Genomic DNA, 21,049 nt, shown 5'->3' on the forward strand with positions numbered 1-21,049 from the left:
TCCCACAAATAAAGATTAATTTCATGTTTTTATGTAGATACAAAAAGGTCATCAAGCATTTCTCAATAGCATTGGGTTCATGGGGGGTGGGGGGGAGATAGAGGTCTATTAGAGCAACAGTTTCATGTAGGCTTAAATCTTCAATCCGGTCAGTTTGCCTGTGTGTACATTTCTAAGCACATCAAACATCTCTAATTTCTTGCTGACCATCTAAAGGTTCTCATTAAACCAATTATGCCTGCAAGGTATTTGACCATTAATGTTTTTGACTACAACTTCAGATTTGGTGCACTAAAGTACCTGTATACAAAACATTAAAAGTTGCTGACCTTCAATGGTTTATGTGTGCCTTATTTTTTTGGTAAGGTAATTCGCTATTTCCAGCCCTCTATCCTAACACAGACCTTGACTTTTATTCTCTGCAATTCACCCAGTCCCTCTCCACAGTTGAAATGTTGTTTGATTTTGAACTTTCGGCAGTTCTGATGAAAGTTCATAAACCCAAAATATTTTTGTTTCAAACATGTTGCAAACATGCTGAGTATTTTGCCATTTTCTATTTTATAATCCATACCAGGTACCAATTAATGAACTGGAATGTTCAAATTAAATTCTTAGTGGGTAATAATTAGCTAATAAGTATTAGGACATCATAGTATTTTCATCCAGAAGTTGGTTTTAAAAATGTCTAGTTCTACGAACAAATCTGATGCAATTCAAAAATGGTTCAAAGACTAGTTAGCTACATTATGGTCAACACCGCAACCATGTAAATCACACCAGACATCAGAGAAAACAAAATGAAAATGTTGTTCAAAATGGCTTTTTTTCTAAGTGGTTAAATATCATCACAGTGGATGAAGCAATAATATGCTACAACTCCACACCACATGACTACTCATTACCAGTGAGGTGTCAGTGGGGGAAGGAAGCCCCTCATCAGCAGCCTCCTCGATCACCTCCTGACAAGAAGAAAATCACAATTTTGGGTAACCATATAAATACACTGAGAGAAAATAAATGTACACCTTTAACAGCACCTCATAACTCATCAAAATTATACCCTGGTCAGAAAACTGAGTAATTCTATTCCACACACCCTTGCAATTGCATGTTTATGCAATATGTTAAATGAAATGATAAAAATTATCCTGTAACAATTACATTTACAGATGGTATATTGTGCATCAAAATAATCTTCACAAATGAAGGAAAAGCTCAAGTTCTAACTCAAACTATGAAGTGATCAAAATGACATTGTGGTGCTCATGCAGTCTGATTTAGTTGGAATCTTAAGCCCCTGTCCCACTTGGGCGACCTCCACCGCGACCTCTGGCGACCTTAAGCGATTTTTTTTTTAAATCAAGGTCGCGGTGACCTACGGCCTCCTACGACCTTCCACGACTATATGTACGACCTCCTACGACCTTCCACGACTATATGTACGACCTCCTACGACTATGTTGAAGACCTTCCTCGACTAAGAAGAAGACCTACTTCGACCTCCTTCGACTATGTTGAAGACTGTCTTCGACCATGTACGTTTTACTCGAGGATGGTCTCTGGCAAATTTGTCCGTGAATGAGCACGACCCCCTTCGACCTCAGAGGACCACACCGAAAACCAACAACGACCAGTGACGAGTGTCTACAGCTCAAATGATCACCTGATAAAATGATGTCATACGACATTTTTCTATCACTAAAAAATGCCTCCCATGATTTTTTTTAAAATCATTCTGAACCATGCAAGCAAGGAAGGAACTAGTTTGGAGGATGTTAGTAAACTACTGCTGTTTGCAGTAGCCCTTTTGCTTCAGCAGCCTTTTAAGAAAGGCAGAAGGAGAAGAGCAAGGGTGAAGAGGAAGCACAAGCACAGGTCTCAATGGGTGAATGGAGATGATGTGATGGACTGTCCCAGTTCCCCAGATGACTGGAAGAGAGTAGCGCTGGGCTTTGACAAAAGATGAAACTTTAAGCACACATGTGGGGCGGTGGATGGCAAGTATGCCATTCTTGTCCCTGTACCCCTCATTTTCCTTTTCATACAGGATGGCATTCTGCTGGAACCATTCCTCAAGGTCCCCCTCCTGCTGCCTGGTGAAGGTGTAGGGCATAACCTTCCTCCAGCCCTCCCTCACCACCAATGGGGCATCTGCCTCTGATGCTGTGTCAGACACAGGAGAACTGGCTGCTTTGCTGCCTTCAAATGAGGCAGTGAAGGATGGGGTGGTGGTGGGGACATATACTACCACCCTGGTCTCCTCCTTCAGGGGTCTCGCATGCAAGACTACCTCCTCCTACACTATCACCTCCTGTGGCATCACCCCCTGCCACTCCTCCTCTTGGGTGGGCAACATCTGCAAGGCAGGTTTTTTTTAGGGTTGTGCCCTCCACCTGCACTGCTGCATTTTTGGTGCCATCTCTAAAACACAAGTCTCTGCTCCAAAAAACTCTCCAGCTATGAATGAACATGCCTTGGAGTGAAAGAGGTGACTTTCTGCTTTTTAAATTACCTTTTCTTTTCTACTGACCTTTTTTCACCCCGGAGCTATTACCTTCGACCACCTACGACTAGCATCACGACCTACTACGACCGGCTTCGACTAGACTTACGACTAAAAAATATCGATTTTTCCCACGGCGACCTATTTTTAGTCGCGATCAATTTTTAACATTTTGAAAAATACGCCGCGACCTAGCTGAAGCCTCAACTACGCGGAGGCCACTCTCGACCATGAAGGAGAGTGACGAAGACCTCCTACGCCCTCGTGACGACCTTGCCGTGACTATGGCTCGCGGGCAAACTCGCCAGAGGTCGTGATGGAGGTCACCCAAGTGGGACAGCGGCTTTAGCATCTTAAAATTATGTTTGTTTCTAACCATTGAAAATGAAAGTTTGGTGGTAACACCTAGCCTCATGATTCTTTTTATTCAATTTGTATATTTCATACAAATTGCATTATTCTTGTTTCATAAGTAATAACAATAGTCCAATTACATGAGCTGGATGCACTTGGAATGTTAGTTTACAATTGTGACAAAGGAATACATCAAACCATAAACAAAAAGTTCAGCAATATTTCCGATCGTCCATTTCAGATTTTTAACAGACACAATTCTGATACTTTGAGCAAGAAATCTAAAGTTAAAAAAAAATCAGCCATGCTATTGTCTTCTAATAAAGATGACATTTTTTGAAATGGATCAGCTTCAGCAGAATAATACATTTTGTCAGGATTCACAAGAATAAAATCTGAAAAAGATTACATGTAAACGTAAAATACATGAGGCCGGTGAATAAATTCAATGGCGCAAAGCAAGCTGGTATTGCAAGGGTACTATTCTAAAAGGAATGAATGATCTCAGCAATAATTTTGATACAGATACTTTGTAAACATTTAGTACTACCATACAGATCTATGGTATACCTCGCAAAGGTTTTGTAATAAATTTAAATGCTTTACAAAACATATCCCACATTTTTGTGCTACAGTATTTTTTTTTTATTTATGCAATACTTACTAGATTACTGTTCTGTTCTCTTGACAGATTGGATTTAGTTGATGAACATGAGGTGGGATGCTGCAAACTGCCAAAGTATTGCCTTGGCAGGTAACAAATATGAGGGGCAAAATATGGCTATGGAAAAGGAACAGGAAAATCAAATGAACAACAAAAGGAAAAAAAAAAAAAACACATGGCAAGAAATAGCTGATTTTCAATTGTAGAATATAATTACTTCCCAGATCTTACTTCACAATGAATTAAACTTAAAACAAGAGCAAAACAAGTAACGCATGGTTATCAATTAAAAGTGAAGGGATGGCAATGTGGAATGTTGGTGTCAAGAGAGTCAATTTTAAAATCTATAGCCACTCTAGATCTAGTCCAATTAAATAACAGAGCAGAGTTTACTTACCCGGTTATAAAATGGGTGCTGTTGGCCCACCATGCCACTATACAAGCTGCTAGGATGCTGTGGTGACATTACATTACCATTGAATGAGGTGGAAGAGGAGCAGACTGATGGTGCCTGGCTAAACACAGCCCGAGGTGGAGCTTCCTGCAAAGGTAGTGAAGGGAAAGGAATTCCTGTGATATTCACTGTCGACATTTGGTCCCTGGCTGCTCGAATATCTGCAGGCATAAAGGAAATGCATGCTCAAAGACTCAATATATAAATAAAGCAATTGTTCGCATATATATTTTCAAAGAAAAAAAATCACCAAGACATTTTACTGTTTTGTATCCTCGGTAAATTACACGTCACTTTCTAACTGCAGCATTCATGATGTATTGACTTTAATTAGTAAGGATAGCGATCTCATTCTAATTTTGAAATACCCGTTTACAACTGAATTTTATTAAACTTGTAGTTTTAAACTACAGTGATAGAAGATGGTAAACAGTAGCCTTAATTCTCCCAGGTCATTAGCTAACCAGATAGAAATCATTATTTAAAGATAGATAACTCAAAATTAAGGGTACCCAAGAAATAAAAATCTGTGGGACTAGCATCCAAAGAGTGTGAATTTTAGTCTGTAAAGGACTTCATTTCTGTTAGGGTGATACCAACAGACTTAAACAAAATAATTGCATGACAGAGCAATTGACATGTTGCAACATGTAGTAGTCGATGGAGACCATTAGGACCTATGGCAACTATATCTTAAGTGTTTACAGTTCGTAGATATTTAGCTCAAAATTAATTATCCGGAGTTATATTGCGATATAAGAAGGATGGTATGAATCCCCTAATACTTTGTTCCAGGTTATATTCGTATTCCTTAGATCAAATAGGGTATGGATGGACTGAAAGGTGCGACTATGAACGAGGTGGGTATGATGATCCAGGAAGCTTTAGCCCTTGCACTTGCCCAGCAGGTATGAGGTATTTCAGCCTACTTGCGCAAAATTTGAAATGGCAGGGTGGATGACAACAGAATTATATTAAAGCAAGCCATTTTTATGCAGTGATAAGGAAAGGAAACGCAGAATATGAAAATAGGTTGGAGAGAAACATAAATACAGATTGCAGGTTGAGTCTATTACAAATAGAAAAATTATAATGGGGAATAAGAAATTGGCAAACCGATATACCCGTCAAAGATTTTGCTTGCTGGCATATTAAATACACTAACCTGCAATAATCTCCCGCAGTTTGGGATCCAAATTCACGGTGCATGGTAAAAATGTTTTGACATCCTGAGCTGAAAGAATTGGCATTCTCGAAGACAGGAAAACTTCAAAGCTACGAATATCACTGTCAATTTCAAGAAGTGGCTCCACATCTTTGGTAGTTGGTATGTTTTTGGAAATTCTTAATATAAATCACAGGAAATATTATTGCATAAAATTAAAAAAATGAACTGCTTCTGCTATTACCACAAACAAGAACAGAATACTTTATGTTCAAAGCAATTACCAAAAATATTGTGTGTGTCTACATGGTGGTACTTTCAAAGGAGCAAATAAAAATATTTAAACTAAATTGAAACGAAAAAATAATTGTCCAAATACTTCAATAATGTAACTTTCATAAATAAATGGACAATATTAAATGTATATGAGCATGATAGATTAAAAAAAAAGTTTCCTTATGAAACATTGAGAACTAAATGGCATCTTTACAATTGATCCATAAACATAAAATTATTTTTTGAACCATTGGCCATGTTAAAAAAAAAAATCATACTGCAAGTAAAAACAGAATTGATAGCATCTTTGCTGTGATGGATGAAAGGAAAGATATTAGAGCAAAATATACAATTATTATATTATATTATATTATAAAAGATTGTTTAGTCTATTCACAACTGAAAAAGTTCCTGGAGCTGGTATTTTTACTTAAACTTTTTCCACAATCTGAAAACTTCTATCCCCTTCTTAATATGGAGTTATCCAAGTAATTAAATCTTGAAGCCATTACTTGTTCAAATATAATAACCAATTCAGCTATATTATTTAATAAATATGGCGATATTAAAGAAACAAAGCTTTGGAGGGGCCATATCACAGTTAGCCACCAAAGTTGTCTTTGAGAGTTGTAGATGTAGCTCAGTCCATCACACAGAAAAGACTTAGCACCACCGACTCCATCTATACTTCTCGCTGCCTCAGAAAAGCAGCCAACGTAATCAAAGACTTGTCCCATCTCTAAGAAAATCTTAAAAATAGGTAACTATATATCAAGGCAAATGCATTAGAAATAGGGAATTAATTTTAATTAACTGGTTACATTTGTTGCATACCTTTCATAAATGCTTTTCAAGGTGTGATGATCTGGAACACTTTCTGTCTCTTCCAGGTATAGAATAAGCCAAGAGGTCCTATATGGCCATTGTTCTGTGAGATTTATCCAAGAGGCAAGGCGATCCCAGTTGAAACTAATTTGGTTTGCTCTCAGTAAACGCCCTTTAATAAAATGTAATTAAATCTTTGAAAGGATTTGCAAAAAACATCTAGTCAGAAACAAGCTTATTATTTAAAATTAAAATTCAAACAAACTTGTAGGGAAACATTTGAGATGGTAATGTAGGTTCTAAACGACCAGAAAGTAATACATTATAAATGTATACAATTTCATGGCAAAATGTTCAATTCTACAAACATTTTTCTCCTTACTTTTCCATATTCAGGTTATTTTTTAAATGTAAACTGAAGCAAACAACAGCAAGTACTGTCCCACAGTTATCTGGACGGCACATCCTCCTACCCTGCCTCTTGCTGAGACGCTATCCCCTACTTAATTTCTCCGTCTCCACTGCACCTGCTCCAAAGATGAGGATTTCCGTTCTAGGACATTCAAAATGTCCTCTATCTTTGGCAAATGTGATTTTCCCCCTGCTGGCATAGATGGGTCCATCATCCCCGTCTCATGTAGTTCTGCTCTTGGAGCCGCTCCCCCAGAAAGAACAAGGATAGAGCAAATGGTTCTATCCTTTCACCCCACCAGCCAACACAGCATGACAAAAATTGTAAATATGCATTTATGCAAATCAAACATGCATTATCACCTATTTTTTCAATGTAAAAACTGACTATAATTTGGGGAAATCATAATTAAGGCATGCAATAGTCTTAAATGTATGGAACTTGCCCAGATTTCTATTAAATTGCTGTTGAAATGGTCAATAAATGTAAAGAACATTGCATTTTCACCAGCAATAATAAGCAAATTGGAGGGTTTCAAATTCCAAGAATTAATACAAGACAATAATGTGAGCAGAAGATAATCAGAGAAGAATAAATTGTAGTAACATTCAATATATTTATTTTAGTTCAACCATAAGTTTTGTATGTTGTTATCGTTCTAGGCTTGTTAATTCCATTGTGTTTTTATTCATTGTGGGGAAAAAAAGTCAATTAATAAATGTTTAAATAGTTGGAGTGTGATGATCCACACACATACAGGACATAACCACAGTAAGGTAATCAAGAAAGAAAGAAAGAAATGAATTACCATGAAATATGGAATTATCATAACTGCAAAGCAACAATCCTGTGAAAGATTTCATAGTATGTCTAACTCTTTCACTACTCCATCTCATTGGGCACTTGTAGTCAAGTCAAGTCAAGAGAGTTTATTGTCATGTGTCCCAGATAGGACAATGAAATTCTTGCATTGCTGCAGCACAACAGGATATTGTAGTCATAAATACAGATCAGATCAGTGTGTGCATATACCATAGAATATATATATATACACACATCACTAAACGGATAAAGTGCAATAGGCTGTTATAGTTCATAGGTACACAAAAATGCTGGAGAAACTCAGCGGGTGCAGCAGCATCTATGGAGTGAAGGAGATAGGCAACGTTTCGGGCCGAAACCCTTCTTCAGACTGATTGGGAGTGGGGGGAGGCGGGGAGAAGAAAGGAAAAAGGAGGAGGAGGAGCCCGAGGGCTGAGGGAGGAAGGAAGGGGAGGAGATAGTTCATAGTTCGTTTGAAGTTGTGTTTAAAAGCCTGATGGCTGTGGGGAAATCTGAAAGCTGAGGAGTACTGCCATCCCAACTACAGAACTAAATATTAATATGCAATTAGTGCAAAGATCACTAAATAATAATGTAGTGTCAGAAAGCAACAACCAATTAAGTACCTGTCTTAAAATAATTATATAACGTTAGCACATAGTGGACATAATCACAAAGGATTACTGAATATGTTACAAAGAAACGGCGTATATGTTTGAATTAAATTTGCTCCTTACCTGTTACTGAGACAATGTTGAGCAATCGCCTCATGGTTTGTGGACTAATGTCACTGAACCAGTCTTCAGTAACCAACAGCTTTGATAGATCAAAAGACATTTGCCTTGTAACCTGACGCTGCATCTGCCGTCGACGATATGTATCCTGTCAATATAGAGACCGTTCAAATTTTTCTTTATTGGAATATTGCCATAGGATCTTTATTCCCACCTGAGCTACTAGATGATAGCTCCTTTTTTAGGAGTTTAAGTTTAATAACCCCTTGTGAAAACAGCACCACTGCTACACAGTGCTGGAAGATTACTGCATTTGTCACGCTAGAATTTCTAAGAAACGTAACGTGTTTTTCTGTATAAGTTTCTACTTTAAAAGATTTCCATGTGCTATTTCTGTTGAAATGATGACATACTAAATCGACTCTTCAACCACAAAATAGTATCCCTGACTGGATTATTTCTTTCTTTTCTCGATGTGGCACTTGAAGGCTTATGACTTTCAGCCAACCCAGTGTTCAATTTACTACTGAAATCATACAATGAATAAATTAAAACCTCAGCATGAACGCAACAGATGAAAGAAAATCTGGATGTAAAACTGTTTCTTACCTTTCGATTCAGTGCTGTTTTACTACCATGTTTGGTTAATTCCCCTAGGCTGTGCTGTGAAAGTTTTCGATCATTATCTTCATGCCAACCTGCAATAAATAAATAAAGCCTGTTGAAACTTCAAAACTCCTCAGAGGCTGGAATAGCTGTTGGAATAGCCAATAATGTACGTATATTTTTTGTAAGTGGTACAACTCTTACTTGTGTAATCTGAGTTTCCCACATCTCCATTAGATGGCACTGCTGCATAAACCTTCTTTGCACTAAGCCCACGACTGTTAAGATACACGGGCAGATGGACTATATTCCGCATATAGTCATGCCCATTTATGTTCGAGTCTCTTAAAACACTGTTCAGGTTTTGATTGATTGCTTTTATGATGATATGGGGGTCACTGGCAAAAATGGCAATGAATGGACCTTTTGAAAACAGAACACGCACCTAGAAGAAAAATTGGCAAGATTAATCTTGAGTAATAATATTTTACAAATACATGCCTGCAGTGCATGCCTATATTTTACAAATACATACATACAGTGCATGCCTATAACAAGATAATTTGAAACATTATCAAACTACCACTTAACTTCCTCTATAATAACAACAGCAGGTCCATTGTCCGATATATTTAATTCTGAGCAACCAACCTCTTTAAAACAATTTTACATTTGCCGAGAACTATCTTCCTTCTTTGCCCCTTTGCTCTATCTATTGTACTTGGGTTTGACTTGAGTGTAGTTATGTATAGTATTATCTAATCAGGTTGGATAGCTTACAAAACAAAGCTTTTCATTGTACCTCAGTACACGTGACATAATATATCCAAACCAAATGTTTCAACCACCTTCAAAAAATAGTTGGTGATTAAGATTCTCTCCAGCAGATCTATCCATAATTTTTCTTGCCCTATTACCTACTTTTGCTTTAAACCATCATCTGCTTTGGTAAATCACTTATTGGCAGTGGACAGGTTGCCTTTCCCATTGTCATCTTTCCTTTCAGGGCAGAACTTTATGATTTTTGGAAAGCTAACACTCATATTTTGGAGTCAAAAATCAGCTCTCAAGAGTTCAAACCAGGACATGCAAATCTGCATACTTATTACATAGTAAAATCAAATGCCAAACATCAAGTAAGACAGAAAGATGGTGGAGATTATAAAAGCTATTTTTGGAAATCTCAAATTAATAAAATTTTAATAATTTAGACTTAACTCTTGCATAAATAGATTTGGAGTGCCAGAGTCATTTGGCAGTGATTAGCAAGATATGGTTCAATTTGCTCATATTTAAAATGGATAACCTTATTATTTTCTGGAATGTCCAGTAAACAACTAGTAGAGTTAAGGGGCTGTCCCACTTGGGCGACCTAATCTGCGAGTTTAGAAGAGTGTCTTCGACCAAACTCTCAGCATGGTGGACACGTGGTCCTAGGAGGTCCTATGAGGTTGCTGGAACTCTCCTTCATGCTCGAGAGAAGTTCCCGAATACTCGGGGCCTCAGCTAGGTCGCAGAAAAAATTTCAGCATGTTGAAAAATATTCCGCGAGTAAAATTTGGTCGGCATGGTTCTTTTTGACTCATAGTGCAGTGGAGTGGGGTCGCTATTTAGTTACAGACAGTCAAGGGCAGCCGTAGGCAATCTCCTTCGCTGACCGGGCATTTTGATTGGCTCATTGGAGTTTTCGGGACCAAGGAAAACCTACCGGTAGGTTAAATACCCGCTAAACTTTAGTATGCTTCTTAAAAGTGTCTCCACTCCTTCTCCCCCTTTCTCTCCTTCTCCCCCCCCCCCTTCTCTCCTCTCCTCTTCTCTCTCCCCCCCTCCGCACTCTCTAAAGGACTTACCGTACACTGTAGCAGCCATTTACCTTCCTCTTCATCGCGTTCCCCCACTTTCCCTGGCCCTCGCCTTTGCTGTGTCAGTGTGTGTGTGTGTGTGTGTGTGTGTGTGTGTGTGTGTGTGTGTGTGTGTGTGTGTGTGTGTGTGTGTGTGTGTGTGTGTGTGTGTGTGTGTGTGTGTGTGTGTGTGTGCGCGCGGTCGGTCGATCCAGCTCGAGGCTTTCCAGGCGAGTGTCCTCGAGCTTGAAAGTTGAAGACACTCTTCTTAACTCGCGGATTAGGTCGCACAAGTGGGACAGCCCCTTACCCAAATTTCACAAAGTTGCAGGTATGTATTTATGAATACTCAGTCTCTGAGTGAGCAGTGTAATGAAACCTATGGAATGCCAGGAAAAGAAAGGACAACAACTTCCTGAATTTTACATTCAAAAATGCACTTAACAATGTCAGAAAGTTGCTGCCTAATTTAATCAAAATAACAATTAATTCTAATAAAGCCACATAATTATATTTACTACAAAACTTAGGGGTTTAGGTTAACCAATGCAGATACACCAAAATTCTATGCAAGCTTATTTGGAAAGATTATAACATGAAGAAAAAAATGAAGATAAAACAAGTTTATATAATAAAGGAGAGTAGCTTATTAATAAGGAACATTTACATTTAGTTTGCAACAACAGATATCACACAATTTAATTTAGAAAATATTGCATAGGGTTGCCAGTGCAAACAGTACTCTTCGCATAATATGATCCAAGGAAGAATGCATCATTATCCTGAATTGTTTCTGTTGATTAATTCATTCGTGAATTGTTTTGTTAAAATACAGGTGGTTTTAATTACTTACCGTGTCAAGCATTTGGAGGACTTTATCTTGTTCACATGCATCTAATCCATCTATAACAACCACAAGTCGCGTTTGATTCTGAGTAAAGCCATCAATCGACTTGGCCATCCGGGCCATAAGTTCCACTTCATTCTTTAGAACCTTTCAAAGTAAACACAATGTTTTTGCCACCAAAAAAGGCTTCCATTTTATTTGAGCTCTTAGCATGAAATAAATTATTTCATTGATTTATATAGAAAACAGAAATAAAATTAAATTAAAATTACACATCTGCTCAAAGTTGATCCATATATTGACCACACAAGAATAAAGTTATATATTTGATTTCTGTCATTCTTCTATCCATTCACAAGATGATGTTTTGACCATGAAACTTAATCTTTCCCTTGGCAGTCTTCCATAACATCTCTTATTTGAGTAATCTTAATGCCGGAGTTTAGACAGGGTGCCAAATGACTGAGGCTGCAGTGCACGGCAAACAACCCTTATCAAGTTTTCATTTAACATATTCTGGCAAAGGTCAACGACTAACCAGGACTGGAGTTTGCTTACATTTCCAAACTTCATTCAAGAGCACTGTTGTTTTTCTACTGTTAACTTTTTGAGGCCCCTCCAAACAGATAAAATAATTGGCACAGGCATGAGCCAAGCCAGAGGTCATTGATTAAAATAAAGCTGTTAATTAATGGGCTGCATTGAAACCTTCAACAATATGTCAAAAAATAACAAAAGAGGTAAAGGATAATGTTAAATTGTAAAGTAAGATAAACCAAGTGGTAGACAGAGAACTGAAGTTTGCAGGATCAGCAACTGAAGAATAACATGCTGATAAGGGAGAAAATGAGAGACATTTTGCATTTACAAAACAAACAGAAATAGTCTCTACGGATAAATCTTAAGGAAGAGGATGGCTAAGATAAATGTAGGTGAAGACTTCTAATAAGCGAGGATAGCAAATTAATGAACAAAGATATCTTGAATAAATATTTTGCATCAGTCTTCACTGCAGGAGGGTCTGAAGAAGGGTCTCGATCCGAAACGTCGCCAATCCCTTCTCTCCATAGATGCTGCCTTACCCACTGAGTTTCTCCAGCATTTTTTTTGTCTACCTTCACTGTAGGAGGTATTGTTAATATCACCAAGATATCAGGCAGGTTACTCTCAGCAACCTGGTGGAACTAACAAAAATCAGTCTGAAGAAGGGTCTCAACCTAAAATGTCACCCATTCCTTCTATCCAGAGATGCTGTGTGTTCCGCTGAGTTACTCCAGCATTTTGTATCTATCTTCTAACAAAAATCCAATTACAAGTGAAAAAGTATTGCAGTGACTCACTGAAGGGGTGGGGAGGGGCTAAAGATGGACAAGTCTCCAGGACTCAATGGACTGCTTTTAAAGGTTTAAACAAAGTAGCTGCAGAAAAAGTGGATCCATTCATTGAAAACATTCTGAACTCGCTATACTTCACTTGAGTACCAGAACATTGTAAAACAGCAAATGAGACTTCCTTGTTCAAAACAGGAAAAAGGCGGACGGCAGGGAACTACAGGCCAGTTGTTCAACACCTATTATTGACACAATGCTACAGTCAATAATCAAAGAAGAAGCAATTAATCATTTAGGAATATAATTAAACCCAGTCAACATGTTTCTGTGAAAAGTTAATTATGTTGGACAAATTTGCTTGAATTCTTTGAAGTGGTAACCTGGAGAGTTGATAGAAGGTAACCTGCAAATACATTGCCAAAGGGCATTTGACAAGGTGCCACACAAAAGGCTGGTGCATAAATTAAAAGTTTAACAACAATGGAGGTATGTTAAAATGTATTAAAAATTGGTTGTCTCATGTAAAACAGAGTTGGAATAAATAGGTATTTTGCAGAGCAGGAGTAAACTTGTGTAATGCAGCAGGGATCAGCACTTGGCCCACAACTGGTCACGATTTAAATTAATGACCTGAAGGTACCCGAGTTATGTCCTCGAGTAAATCAAAATGAGACACTTACAAACGCTATCCTGCACAGTAACATCTCGGAATTAATAATTTAATCAAACCATCAAGACATTTGTTATTAGAATCACAAGTTCATAAGTCATAGGGGCAGAATTAGACAATTCTCCCCATTGAGTCTACTCTGCCATTCAATCATGGCTGATCTATCATTCCTTCTCAACCCCATTCTCCTATCTTCTCCCTGTAACTGTTGACACCCCTACTGATCAAGAACCTGTCAATCTCTGCTTTAGAAATATCCAATGACTTTGCCTCCACAGCTGTCTGTGGCAATGAATTCCACAGATTCACTACTCTCCGACTAAATAAATTCCTCCTCATCTCCTTTCTAAGGGTATGTACTGAGGCCATGCCCTCTGATCCTAGACTCTCCCACTGATGGAAACATCCTCTCAACGTCCACTCTATCCAGGCCTTTTACTTTTTAGTAAGTTTCAATTAGATACCCCCCTCATCCTTCTAAACTCCAGTGAGTACAGGCCCAGTGCCGTCAAACGCTCATCACATGTTAACCCAATCATCCTTGGGTTCATTCTCGTAAATCTCCTCTGGACCCTCTCCAACACCAGCACATCCCTCCTCGGATAAGGGGTCCAAAACTGCTCACAATACTCCAAATACAGTTTGGCCAGAGCCTTATAAAGCCCCAGCATTAATCCCTGCTTTTATATTTTATGAAATTAATGCAAACTAATCTTTTGGGAATCCTGCACCAGCACTCTCATGTCCCAGCCCCTCCAATTTCCGAATCCTTTCCCCATTTAGACAATAGAATCATCACCATTTTGAATTATCACCATCTACATACAAATAGCTCAAAATAAATCTCTTGTTAGGGTGACAATAATAAATAAAACAAATTTAAAATCAATATTATGCATTCATATTCCAACAGCCTAAATGTTATTATTTTCACTTTATGGATGCAAAATACTTACTTTCATAAAACCTTCAGGCTTTAATTTGTGAAGTTTCGAAGCTGCAAGTAAAACACGCTTTCTCTGAGAGTGAAGGACAGAATCTAGCACCTGCCACCATGTGTGGCAGTTCAGAACTAGAGCCAGACCAATGATGCAAACAATAGATATCAGAATGGCATTAACTGTCAGCTGCTCCTCATCTGCCTTGAAAACAGCCAGCAGTAAGACACCGGCAATAAAGCAGCTCATGATAAAAATAAAGATGACAAATGATGGAATACAACAGGTCTTCTTCCATTTCTTCACTCCCTTTTTTCCTGAAAAAATACAAACCACCATTAAAGTTACTGCTCCTTTTAAATGCAGAAAATATACACAGCAAAGAAAACAACATTTAGTTCATTTCATAATTTATCAACATTTATTAATTTTGCATTTGTGGTCAATTAAATGCTCTGAACAGCTCTTGTTCCCTTCAGGACAGATATCATCACTGGAAGCAGTTCAGAGAAGGGTTAAGTAGGTTGTTCCTAAGTATGGAGGGATTGTCTTTTGATGAATTCAGTGATAGATTGGGTCTGTGCTCAGAGTTTAGAAGTTGAAGGCAATCTTATTTCCTTATGATATAGATGAGGCCCATTTAGTCAGGAACTAATCTGGGTGAGCAGGTGAAGAATTGTTGAGTGAATGGGACATCGGAGGATGCTGGCCAGGAGTTCGCTGGGATAGTTAACAGTAGAAAACAAAAGCTAAGTCTGAGGGTTCCAGCAACGATGAGCTGAGGTAAGTGGGAAAGTTGAGGATGTTATAGAGGCGGTAATATTCAATGCTGACTTGTCCAAAGCTCATCAAGATCAAATATGATTGTTAGTAACAATCTTGTTTCAGTTGGCAAGATTTTGATAGTAGATTCATACCTTGTGTATCTTCAGTCTTGAAGACTCTGAAAAGTCTTGATGCCAGAAAACCAAACTCTTTTTCACAAGCATCTGAAAGAGTTGCAATCATCTCAGCCATCGATGTTTCCCCGCCAACACTGGACAATCTGTTGTAATCTGTAAAAAGAAACCTTTTAAACAGAAAAGAAGAGGTTAAAGTAAATGAAACATATTAAATCATCCAGGACAATGTTTTTTTCTATTTGAATGTTTTTAAACAGACTTATTTGACTGGAAAATTAGAATCGGGTGAAAAGAGTACAGCAATAAAGTTAGCCAAATGATAATGATATAGATGTTTCTGGACAATAAAACAATTTAGCATAAGTAGAAACAAGGAACTGAGGATGCTGGATTATACTAAATTTTAAATAACCTCTACTCATACTCCCCTCCCACCTTCCTCGACCCTAGTCATTTTACCAGTTCCTCAGGTCTCGTATTGTTTTCCTCTTGAGAAACACCTTCCAGAGACAACAACGGGCTTTTAACATACTTAGAAAAATAATTTATGGCCAGCCCAGAATGGTCCTGTGCTTTTTTTGCCTCCAGCTCTTCACCTCCCCTCCACCCCCACCCCCTACTTTCACTGAGGAAGGGTCGATACCCGAAACATCACTTCCTTTTCTCCAGTGATGCTGCCTCACCTGCTGATTTACTGCAGCACTTTGTGCCTAATTTAGCCAATTTATCTGGTTCCTTAATTACTGTTCAAAACCATAGGGATTTCAGTAATCTTATACCCATGAAGTCTAAAGCTCTCTCCTTAATCACATTCAGAACAAAATAATTAATCAGCAATAGTAGCCTAACATAAGACTTTATTCATATCACAAGGTGGATAGGTTCAAATGAAATTATGTCCAATTGATGTGAAATAATTTATAAATAATAAAGTTGGAAGATGTGAGCGGTATTGGCCCATTTCCTTACTCTAATTCCTGTTCTCATGCATTTAGATATAATTATGCATTTAATTGTATTCAAATAAATGAAAATCAAATAACTGCAGATGTTAAAAAGCTGAAATATAAGCAGAAAACATTGGAAACACTTAGCAGTTCTGACAAGGGACCCAAGGGCCCCGGACCCAAAACATAAACTAATTTTCTTTCCACAGATGTTACCAGACCTGCTGCATGTTTCCAGTATTTTCTGCTTTTATTTCAAATTTAACATAACTTTTTGCTTTATGCTAATAACCTATCCAAGAATATGAGAATTAACTTAAAATGTCCTTGATGTAGTGATTTTCCTTCAAATGAAAAGCTAACTGCTTTTCGTTGTCTCTGTACTGTCCTGTACACTGCACAATGACAATAAAGTTTGAATCTGAATCTGAATCTGAATTTGAATGAAATGTGGAGAGTAAACAAAGAGCAAATAAACTACTAAAAATAGTTTGAAAATTTTATAAAACATTCAAGACAAAGATGATAAAAATCAATATCAAGTAGAGTGAACATTGATTTGTACCTGACAGGTAAGGCTCTGGAAGTTTGTTCCGGTAGTTCTGGTGGATTTACAAACATTAATTTAAGCAGCAGCTCCAGGTAGCTAATTTGTTGAGCAAGTTTGGCACTCAATACCCAGGCCCAATTCCAATTTTCTCCTTCTTGCCGACCGCCAAAGTAAATAATTGCTTTGAACATTAAAAAGTAAAAAAATTTACTAACCAAGAAAGATGACAATAATCTAAATTATAGAGCAATGTTAACAGTTGAGGTGTAATAGTATAACATATCCATGAAAATATTAAATACATTAATATTGTTACCAAACAGTAATATTGTTATCAAACAGTTTTTAGAAAATAAGTACTTCCTTCAGCTTTTTTGAAAAAAATTCAATCGAAGGTTGCCGCTTGCAGATAATGTTTATAGAATTACAAAGATTGGAATGATGCATCATAGATGGAGGAGGAATAGGTTGTATATTAATTGACAGTTTGTCTTAATTAAGTAGATGAGAAAGGACCAGATGTGACAACTTTCTGTGTCTGATTTCGCATAGATGCTACTTTTCTGATCTCTGGAACATATATTCATAGGGTCGTAAAATCCATTTTGGAGTGAACAGGATACATTTCTTATACAGAGACCACTTTATGAAATATATGTCAGCATAGAATTCTTAAATTCTACTATGTTCTGTGTGCTGAAGCAAAGCAAGAATGTCATTGTCCTATCAGGGACACATGACAATAAACTCACTTGAACTTGAAATTGGCTGTGTAAAAAATTGGCTCTTCCAAGGTTTAGGACGAGTGAATTATAATACAGTGGGTTTCTAAATTGTTTCAGACAAACTGAATGAATCAGAATTCTTTCTAATTGCTATTGTTTGAACATTTGCAGCAGCTTCAGAGAGTGGTACAACTCAATTCTCAAATTTAAGCCTCACCGCAATTACAGTCAGTAAATTATATCAGCACTTCAAGGCTGTACCATAGATACATAAAAAATAGGTGCAGGAGACCTTTCGGCCCCTCGAGCCAGCACCGCCATTCAATGTGATCATGGCTGATCATCCACAATCAGTACCCCGTTCCTGCCTTCTCCCCATGTCCCTTGATTCAGCTAGCCCTAAGAGCTCTATCTAACCCTATTTTGAATGCATCCAGTGAATCAGCCTCCACTGCCTTCTGAGGCAGATAATTCCACTAATACATAACTCTCTGGATGAAAAAGGTTTTCCTCATTTCAGTTCTAAATGGCCTACCCCTTATTCTTAAACTATTCGGGAACATATTTCCTGCATCTAGCATGTCCAATCCTTTAATAATTTTATATGTTTCTATAGGATTCCCTCTCATCCTTCTAAATTCCAGTGAATACAAGCCCAGTCGTTCCATTCTTTCATATGACAGTCCCGCTATCCTGGGAATTAACCTCGTGAACCTACGCTGTGCTCCCTCAATAGCACGAATGTCCTTCCTCAAATTAGGAAACCAAAACTGCACACAATACTCCAGGTGTGGTCTCACGAGGGCCATGTACAACTGCAGAAGGACCTCTTTGCTCCTATACTCAAATCCTCTTGTTATGAAGGCCAACATGCCATTAGCTTTCTTCACTGCATTGGAACATTTGAGATTCAAATGAAGCACTGGTGAAACCCGATCTGTCTGTTAAGGTGGATGTAATCAAACATATAACCTGGTCATTTATCAGAACTATTGTTGATATATTCCTGTTGCTCACAACTTTTCCCAGAAATTGGAGTTAACCCTTTGGTGCCAGATAATAAAGAAATGCATTACAAGGATAACCCAGGAAATTCGTAAAATAAATATTGTTTAAAGAAAACCTTTTGAATAGTTTTAATCCCGAGTCATATGTTAAAACTTCACTCATACTTCCCAACGGCAGCTTCCTGCAGAGGTCATAACTACAGTATCATTGCTATTATGAAGCTGGGTAAGTAAGTCAAAGGTTTAAAGCAGCTCTCTCCAGCAGTCATTAAGCAGCTGTAGGAAAAGTAACCATGGAGGCGAGGACAAATGCTGAGTGAGGCTATAGGGGAAGACTCGAGTCCTCATTTTCACAGATCACAACCCCTTCCCTCCTCATCAATTGTGATGCAAGGCAATATAACAGTATCTCATTACCAGTAGCAATAATACCACTGATATTCTGTGATGCGATGTTAACATACCAAAAAATATGTAAATTAGTGCCAGTAAACTCAATCCAACTGCTATGCCAAGCTTCAGATCAACTGCAAAGCCAAGCAGTAAGCCTGTTCCCACAGAGGTCAAGAGTGTAATGAATACCACCAGCCAAGAGAACTGGAAAAGGGCTTCCACTTGCTGCCCAGCAAAAGTCTTCATTTCATCTAAGGGTAAGAAAAAGAATAAGGATGTAAGAAAGGACTGTGCTGCAGAAAACTAACATAAATAAATTATTTATCAAATTAAAAAATTCTTATTACAGAGGTTCTGCAGGATACAGGAACATGGAAATAGCCCATCAAATGTATTCTACCATTTCAGGTGATCTATGAATTAATTCCAATTCCTTACGCTTTTCTCTATATCCCATAATACCTTTGGCTATTCAAAAATGAACCAATATCAGATTTAAATGTTTGCACCTGGCTTCATTTCCATTGCTTCTTATGTATTTAAGTATTTAAATTTCTATAGCTCTCTGAGTCACAGGGTCATACTGCATAGAAACAGGCCCTTCGGCCCAGCTTGCCCATGCTGATCAAGGTGCCACTAGTCCCACTTGCCTGCTTTTGGTCCATAACTCTCTAAACCTTTCATTTCCATGTACTTGTCCAAATGCCTTTTAAATGCTGCAGGTGCTGTCTCAAATACCCTCCTCCAGCAACTCATTCCATATACCCATCACCCTCTGTGTGAAAAAGTTGCTCCTCAGATTCCTATGAAATCTTTACCCTCTCACGTTAAACCTATGTCCTCCATAGAAACATAGATAATAGGTGCAGGAGTAGGCCATTCGGCCCTTCGAGCCTGCAGTGCCATTCAATATGATCATGGCTGATCATCCAACTCAGTATCCTGTACCTGCCTTCTCTCCATACCCCCTGATCCCTTTAGCCACAAGGACTACATCTAACTCCCTCTTAAATATAGCCAATGAACTGGCCTCAACTACTTTCTGTGGCAGAGAATTCCACAGATTCACAACTCTCTGTGTGAAAAAAAAATTATCATCTCGGTCCTAAAACTTATCCTTATCCTTATCCTTAAACTGTGACCGACCCCTTGTTCTGGACTTCCCCAACATTGGGAACAATCTTCTTGCATCTAGCCTGTCCAACCCCTTAAGAATTTTGTAAGTTTCTATAAGATCCCCCCTCAATCTTCTAAATTCTAGCGAGTACAAGCCAAATCTATCCAGTCTTTCTTCATATGGAAGTCCTGCCATCCCAGGAATCAGTCTGGTGAACCTTCTCTGTACTCCCTCTATGGCAAGAATGTATTTCCTCAGATTAGGAGACCAAAACTGTACGCAATACTCCAGGTGTGGTCTCACCAAGGCCCTGTACAACTGCAGTGGAACCTCCCTGCTCCTATACTCAAATCCTTTTGCTATGAATGCTAACATACCATTCGCTTTCTTCACTGCCTGCTGCACCTGCATGCCTACTTTCAATGACTGGTGTACCATGACACCCAGGTCTCGTTGCTTCTCCCCTTTTCCTAATCGGCCACCATTCAGATAAAAGTCTACTTTCCTGTTCTTGCCACCAAAATGGATAACCTCACATTTATCCACATTATCCTGCATCTGCCACGCATTTGCCCACTCACCCAACCTATCCAAGTCACCTTGCAGCTTCCTAGCATCCTCCTCACAGCTAACACTGCCCCCCAGCTTCGTGTCATCCGCAAACTTGGAGATGTTGCATTCAATTCCCTCGTCCAAATCATTAATATATATTGTAAATAGCTGGGGTCCCAGAACTGAGCCTTGCGGTACCCCACTAGTCACTGCCTGCCAGTTCTTGATTCCCCTACTCTGGGTAAAAGACTCTGTGCATCCACCCTATCTATTGCCCTCATGATCTTACACACCTCTCTAAGATCACCTCCCATCCTTCTATGCTCCAAGGAATACAGTCCTAGCCTGTCCAACCTGTCCCTATAGCTCAGGCCCTCAAATCCTGGCAATATCCTCATAAAAATATTTTCA

The 21,049-nt window shown here is 38.3% G+C and overlaps 1 protein-coding gene across 10 annotated transcripts in view; it reads right to left on the reverse strand.

Annotated features, from left to right (window-relative positions):
* The window catches only part of kidins220 (kinase D interacting substrate 220), a 99,285-nt gene that overhangs the window by 25,716 nt on the left and 52,520 nt on the right, over positions 1-21,049 (reverse strand). For 5 of the 10 annotated variants that reach the window (XM_033021633.1, XM_033021632.1, XM_033021627.1 and 2 more), the window contains exons 15-27: positions 19,041-19,220; positions 16,860-17,025; positions 15,363-15,514; positions 14,464-14,762; positions 11,513-11,653; positions 9,023-9,263; positions 8,822-8,910; positions 8,216-8,360; positions 6,254-6,416; positions 5,144-5,322; positions 3,922-4,139; positions 3,525-3,641; positions 906-962 (exon numbers count right to left, since the gene is read on the reverse strand). In XM_033021633.1, the coding sequence (XP_032877524.1) occupies positions 906-962; positions 3,525-3,641; positions 3,922-4,139; positions 5,144-5,322; positions 6,254-6,416; positions 8,216-8,360; positions 8,822-8,910; positions 9,023-9,263; positions 11,513-11,653; positions 14,464-14,762; positions 15,363-15,514; positions 16,860-17,025; positions 19,041-19,220 (2,147 nt within the window). The remainder of the gene's footprint in view (positions 1-905; positions 963-3,524; positions 3,642-3,921; positions 4,140-5,143; positions 5,323-6,253; positions 6,417-8,215; positions 8,361-8,821; positions 8,911-9,022; positions 9,264-11,512; positions 11,654-14,463; positions 14,763-15,362; positions 15,515-16,859; positions 17,026-19,040; positions 19,221-21,049) is intronic. The other 5 variants (XM_033021630.1, XM_033021634.1, XM_033021631.1 and 2 more) reach the window with 2 other exon arrangements.

The sequence above is a fragment of the Amblyraja radiata genome, chromosome 5 (genome assembly GCF_010909765.2).
Source record: "Amblyraja radiata isolate CabotCenter1 chromosome 5, sAmbRad1.1.pri, whole genome shotgun sequence".
Lineage (NCBI taxonomy): Eukaryota > Metazoa > Chordata > Chondrichthyes > Rajiformes > Rajidae > Amblyraja > Amblyraja radiata.